We start from the raw sequence: 6,306 nt of genomic DNA on the forward strand, positions 1-6,306 counted from the left end.
GTTAGCCGATTACTCTATCCCGCGCGATTGATCTCGAATTTCCGAATCGATTGAATTCGTTAGGATCGAAGCGGAAAGCGCGAACTTGAATTATTATTATTATTATTCTTCCACAGAAGCACTCTCAAGTTTCTTTTTAATCGGTTCGTGTTAGCTTCAGCCTCACCGAACCTCCCCTAAGGGGATAAAGCTCTTTGGCTGGGGCTCAAGGATGCAGGCTCCTTCGCTTTTGCCCGCTGCCCTTCCCTCTCCATTTCAGTTATCCCCTACGGGAATCGAACCCGTGTCTTCGACATGAAAAGACGATGTCCTAACCTCTAGACGAAAGGGACTATTTGGATGACTCCGTGGAACTGAAGCATCTATATACGAAACTCTTTCACGTTGAATTTCTGGCACTCGACCTTTCCCTTCCGCTTCCTTCTCTTTCCGCGGGTAGAGATACTGGTTCCGGTAAAAAGAAAGACTGGATTCTCGAAGAGACTTCGTACCAAGCACAAGCACTTAGGCGTACCTTGAGCCAAGCAGGAACAACATTACTTACTCCCTCGAGCCTGAGCTGTCAACACCAAGGGAAGCAGTCCACACGCACCAAGTACGGCACCAACCTTTGTTGTTGTCATTTCGCATGGGTTTGTTTTCTTTATACGAAATTTCCAATGCGAAAGGTTTTGCAAATCCTGTTGTTTTCTTTATTGGACCCTCGAAAAAACATGTTGCCAGGGAAGCGGAACGAAAGATGGGCGGGTTCATCGAATTTTTCTTCATCAATTCGGGCCTCCTATTATATAATTCTCTCCGAACGATGCAGACGCGATTTCTGTTGAGGCGGACAAATCCAATAAGAAATAGGGGATAGATTGAATTGTAATCATTAATGCAATGCTCGCCGGTTGTGATCTCAGTGGCTCATGGTTCATAGAATGGCCTAGGGGGCCCCCCAGTTCCGAAGGAGGGACTTGGGGGGTTGGGGCGGGGACCCCGCCCCCAAGGGGGTTCCGCAAACGCCCATTCAGGAAACGCTTTCTCCGACGGAAACACAGTTCCTAGGAAATGAGCTCCCGGTTCTTGTAGAAACAGCAAAAAACCAGCCACGCGGAACTGCTAGCCCTAAACCCAATTTTCCGGGGAGAAAGCCCTTGAAAAGTTCAGAGGATGAGAAGGGAGCACCCCTAGCACAGATGGGAGGTGCAAGGATTCGACCCGGGAAGGCGCGAAATGGCCACAGGGCAGAGATGGTTCTTAGGGAAGCCACAACCACCATCCAAAGCAAGGGGTAACGGATGAAACGAGGCAGGAAAGCTAGAGGCAACAAGTTCAATAGGGCGTTGGGGGAGCCAAAGCGCTAGGGCACCTCCGCGTGTGTTCCCCCGGGAAGCCCAGATGAGAGAGGACAGAGATGGAAGAGAGCGAGAGCAAGCGAGGAACAAACAAATAGGCGAAACTGAAACCTTGAGATGGGGGCAACATAAATCCCCCACTCCCTTTAAAAAGCTCGAAGCCAAATTGCAACAAGGAAAATCGCTCTAACGAAGGAAAATTGCGAAGGAGGCGTTATTGGCTTACAGGGAAATTGGGAAAATGGCAAGCCGCATCCATTCCCCTCCCTAACACGTGGCTGCCATTCCCTTCTTCTCTGGCTAGCGTTTTCGCGGGAACTCGCTTACCCAAGCTTCTTGGTGGCCGGCTCCGCCCTGCTCCCCGGGATTTCACGAAGAAATGTTATGGCCAGGCGGGGCCAACCAATATCAAAATCTATTGGGAATGGAATGCTTCTTGCAGCAGGAAAGGCAAAACTAACTTTGGCAGGGTGGAAATACCAGCCAGGGCGGCCCAATAGGACGAGATGCGGATTCGAACCGCGAACGTTAGGCTTTCAGCCGATCGATTTCCCAATCAATCTATCCCGTCAGGGGGGCCACTTCTCGACGCCGGGCCCTAGGGAAAAATATTGATATTGGTAGGGGAAAGCGGTAGAGAAAGCCCTAGTTCTGGTAGGGACGGGACGGGAAAGCCCAAACCAAGGCTCCCTGGCCTGAGAAATCCTTACCAACGGAAGGAGAGGTATCTTCCCTTGCGGAACGGATTACCCGAGCCAGGGATGTACCTTCAGAGGGAGCTTTATTCTACCCCAGCCCAGCCTTCTCAGGCCCAAGCAAAGGTCTCACTTCCTCCTATCACTCCTCTCCCACGCAACTGAGCTTTGCCGAGCCAAGGCCACTGAAGTGAAGAGGCTCATCACCTGAAGGAACCACCACTAACCCGGCTAGGGTGGCGAAAGAGGAGCACCATAATGCATTGTTGTTGCTCGGCCTATAGTAAGTATTCGTAAAATTTCGCATTTTCGGTTCCGGTTGGTGATCAATTAGTTAGCGAGCGAAGCGAGCGTGCAAGCGCGCTAATGGGATCCCGGGCCCTAAGGCAAGGGCGGTGAAGGCAGTTCAGCAAGGATTGATCCGAGTTGTTTAATAATACGAAATTTTGTAGATGGATGACCGGCACTTTCCCGCAAGCAGGCAAGTGGGAACTGGGAATCCGGAGCTACGCTAGCCCTCTTTCGTTAGGCAAGCCTGGTGGCACAGGGCCGGTCCTTGAAGTCGGCTGGTATGAGAAATTCTTACTGGCAAAAGCAGAGAAGGATATTCAGGCACGTCGTGATCGTGATTAGCTAGAGGACTAAGCCATTCCACTTCCAGAACGACGTGCGTTCCGTCGCACAGATCGATTTCCGGCAGCCCACCAAGATATCCAGTACCCCTATGTATCCAACACCTGCTACATGGGAACCGCATTGGTAGTAGAGCCTAGGGGTTTCCGGCATACAGGTCAGGGCAAGTTCGGGCTGGGGCTAGGCATGTGAAGGTCTCCAAGGGCATGTGAAGTCTTCCGAATCGCATGATCTTATCCCGTTAGGGAGAGCGAACCGGCGCTACACCTCACCTAATGTCTGCTACCCTACAGGATATTAGCCAATTCGGAAGGGAGGGAAGGAAGGACGGCAGATTACTTTGGCCGGGCAGAAGTGGGCACTTTCCTTTAGGGAGCCACGTGCAAATCCACTGAGAATGGAAATTTCGTATATAGAATCCGCAATTGGACCATGGAGTGCAAATCCACTGAGAATTGTCCAAGGAATGGAAATTCAATCTTGCTTTCTTTGGCGTACCCACCGCGGAAAGGCATCGATTCCGGGAAGGAATTTCGGAATTGCGTATTCTAGTGGATGCGGCAAAGGCTCGCCGCACCCACCAAGAAGTTGGGCTCGCACTATCGTATCTGTTGGGGGAGCGTTGGCTCGCACTCCCCGGCAAGTTGAACGGTTGAATCATGTTGGCACACCATCGACTTTCCCTCGGCACCATTCCACGGGTTCGATTCCGGGATAGCCTTAAACTGCCATGAATATCCCCAGCTTTAATAACCAACACCACAAGACATGCCTGGAAACGGAAGAATGATTACAGAGCAAATGGCGACGAGTATCAAGGGAAAATTGAGGATTCTACAGGACGACTTCGCCGAACACATGGGCACGCTAAGAAACTTCCCCGGCCGCCCGGGGCCAGGCGATCTCAGTGAGCTCTCGGAAACCCTTTTTGTTATCCGTGACGCCACCCTGCCGGATATGCAATCGGTAGCGAGGCCTTTGGTGCAATTCGGACCGCCGTTCGATGAGTTGATGGAAGCTATAGACTGGGCTCTCGCCCCCCTGTGGCAAACCCCGCTTCCAAATTCACGCCGAGGCCTTCAGCCTATCCTGCCCCTATTGACACGAGTTGGGATCAAGTGGGAACTCACCGTAACCGAGATCACCGAAAAGGTAAACCTGGGGTTGGACGTGCGAATATGGGATTATTTCGAGCCAAATGTGTTTCTTTTTTATGTATGTAATCTTTCTTATGTATGGAATCTTGGAGCTCAAATCTTGGCAATCATCGCACCACTTCTACTAGGAGTAGCCTTTCTAGTGTTAGCCGAACGTAAAGTCATGGCTTCCATGCAACGTCGGAGGGGTCCTAATGTAGTGGGATTATTTGGGTTGTTACAACCTTTAGCGGATGGTTTGAAATTAATTATAAAGGAACCCATTTCACCTTCAAGTGCTAATTTCTTTCTTTCGAGAACCCTTTTTTGGTAGCTATTTGTTCCAATTGCTCCTCGTGATGCTGCGGAACCTCGGTAATTAGGATCTTAGGACGCAGCCATACCTATGATGCAAGGAATAATTGACTCACATCATGACATTCCGGTCTTCTTAATCATTATTCTGATCTTTGTACCACGGATGTTGGTTCGCACCTCATGGCATTTCCATTACTGAAGAAATCCCATTCCTGAAAGAGTGGTTCATGGAACTACTATAGAGATTATTCGGACCATTTTTCCTAGTCTCATTCCGATGTTTATTGCTATACCACTTTTTGCTTCATCACATTCAATGGACGGGGCAGTAGATCCAGCCATTACTATCAAAGCTATTGGACATCAACGGTATCGGAGTGCGCCCCTTGACGAAGGTGATGGAAGTGCAACGAAATGCACCGGACTGCTTCTACAGTCCACAAAGCATCTGGCTTACCGGATGAGAGACGAGAATCAAGGGAAATTCTCGTCTGACGTCGAGAGACTCAAGGGACTAGAGCATGCCAGAAACGGGAGGTTGAGGTGTTACCCATGCATTGAAAAGGCTCCCCCAGCTAATGAGAAGCCTATGGTTCCATTCCCGAAGTCGTTGGAGGTATACATCCCTGCTTCCAGTATAGGCAATACGCAGGAAATGGATGCTCAGCTTGCGATGTCCAATGACAGCGCTGAAGTAGTGAATCCATCGACACCACAGCTAGTGGCATACAACTTCGGACCCAACAGGCCTGACCCCGTCATCTCTGGAATGGGGGATCCCCGACACGTTGGCAACAACCACAGTAGTTACGAAACTACCGGAGGAAGAACGATGCCGAAGGTTGACTGTTCCTGCTCTGCCTTCCCCGGGGACGGAGGTCCTACGGTAGGTAACAGCAAGCACGAGCACTTTACCGAAGGGGACCAGCGCTTATATTCCACCAGGGTCTCAACTGCTCGCAGTAAGGAACGTTGCGAAATTCCGGTGGAAACTCAGGGGTCACAGAGAATTGACCATAAGTGGAAATGGTTGTATTATTCCAGGTAAGACATATCAGCCTTTTCGTTTGGGGGGTTACCTTGTCGGTCGGTCGGCTTAATTGAACGGGAAACAGATTCCTAGCTTGCCGGGAATGTCACCGTTCGATCCACCGGAGTGTGACGGTCTATCCTTGAAAGACTTGAGAAAGACCTAACGAAATAGTAGTATACTCCTCAAGTGTTAATAGGCGCGGAGAGCTGTTTGCGGGGAAACTTGCAAGTACAGTTCGGAGGGAGGCGAATGGACCTAGAAAGGGGCTGGCCGTCGACCCAACCTTATGAGTATTCAGACTATAACAGTTCCGATGAATAGTCATTAACTTCTGACAGTTATACGATTCCAGAGGATGATTCGGAATTGGGTTAATTATGTTTATTAGAAGTGGACAATTGAGTGGTTGTACCAGCTAAGACTCATTCATGTACGATTATAACTCTGGCTGATGTACCTTACAGTCGGGCTGTACCTTCCCCAGGTGTTAAACGTGATGCTGTACCTGGTTGTTCAAATTAGATTTCCATTTTTATATAACGAGAGGGAGTTTACTACGGTTAGCGCAGTGAGATCCGTGGAACTAATTATGCGTTTACGCCTATTGCCGTGGAAGCTGTTTCCAAGGATGATTATCTGGAATGGATATCTGGTCAATGAGCAATGATGCAATCACCAATAATGCTAGCCGCACGCCTGCAGCACTTCGAGGTGGGGGCTTAATGAACCCCCCCCTCCCTATGCCCTTGCTAATGGAAAAGGGATACTCGCACGGAAGAGATAGTTGCTTCTCATGAAATAAAGTATCATTTCTTCCCCTTGCTAGGGACGGGATTTCAACCATCAATTGGGTTTCCGCGGGGAACATCGCAGAAAGATCGAGTTTTTGGGGGTTCCCGGGAATCCGAAGCTTAAGTTCAGTTTTTGTGCTCTGTTAGTTGGAGGAGGGGACACAAGCCCTCCCCTGAAAAGCAGGAACCGCCACGACAAGGCCAGAGCACTTGGTCCTGTACCCGGTCGCCTAGTGGAGGGACCTCCACGTAGGGAGCAAGGGGAGGTCGAATGACTGAAGCCACTCGCCGGGCTTTTGCTCCCAGCTGAGAACCCCAGTTGTTCAATCAGCCGGCATACGCAATCAAACCTCCAATCGG

At 50.1% G+C, this 6,306-nt stretch overlaps 1 protein-coding gene across 1 annotated transcript; it reads left to right on the forward strand.

Moving 5' to 3' along the window:
• The first annotated feature begins 2,730 nt into the window (after positions 1-2,730).
• Positions 2,731-5,865, forward strand: LOC147879475 (uncharacterized). Its single transcript, XM_087372187.1, has one exon. The coding sequence runs from the start codon at positions 4,400-4,402 to the stop codon at positions 5,168-5,170; it is 771 nt and encodes a 256-aa protein (XP_087228313.1). The 5' UTR covers positions 2,731-4,399; the 3' UTR covers positions 5,171-5,865.
• Positions 5,866-6,306: the final 441 nt, after the last annotated feature.

This window comes from Dipteris shenzhenensis, unplaced genomic scaffold (assembly GCF_047967505.1).
Source record: "Dipteris shenzhenensis isolate YYH24624 ecotype China unplaced genomic scaffold, Dip_SZ_1.0 scaf0008, whole genome shotgun sequence".
NCBI lineage: Eukaryota > Viridiplantae > Streptophyta > Polypodiopsida > Gleicheniales > Dipteridaceae > Dipteris > Dipteris shenzhenensis.

What these genes read in the sequence shown, in the direction of transcription:
- LOC147879475 (XM_087372187.1), top strand. Translation starts at nt 4,400, where the DNA reads ATGTTTATTGCTATACCACTTTTTGCTTCATCACATTCAATGGACGGG.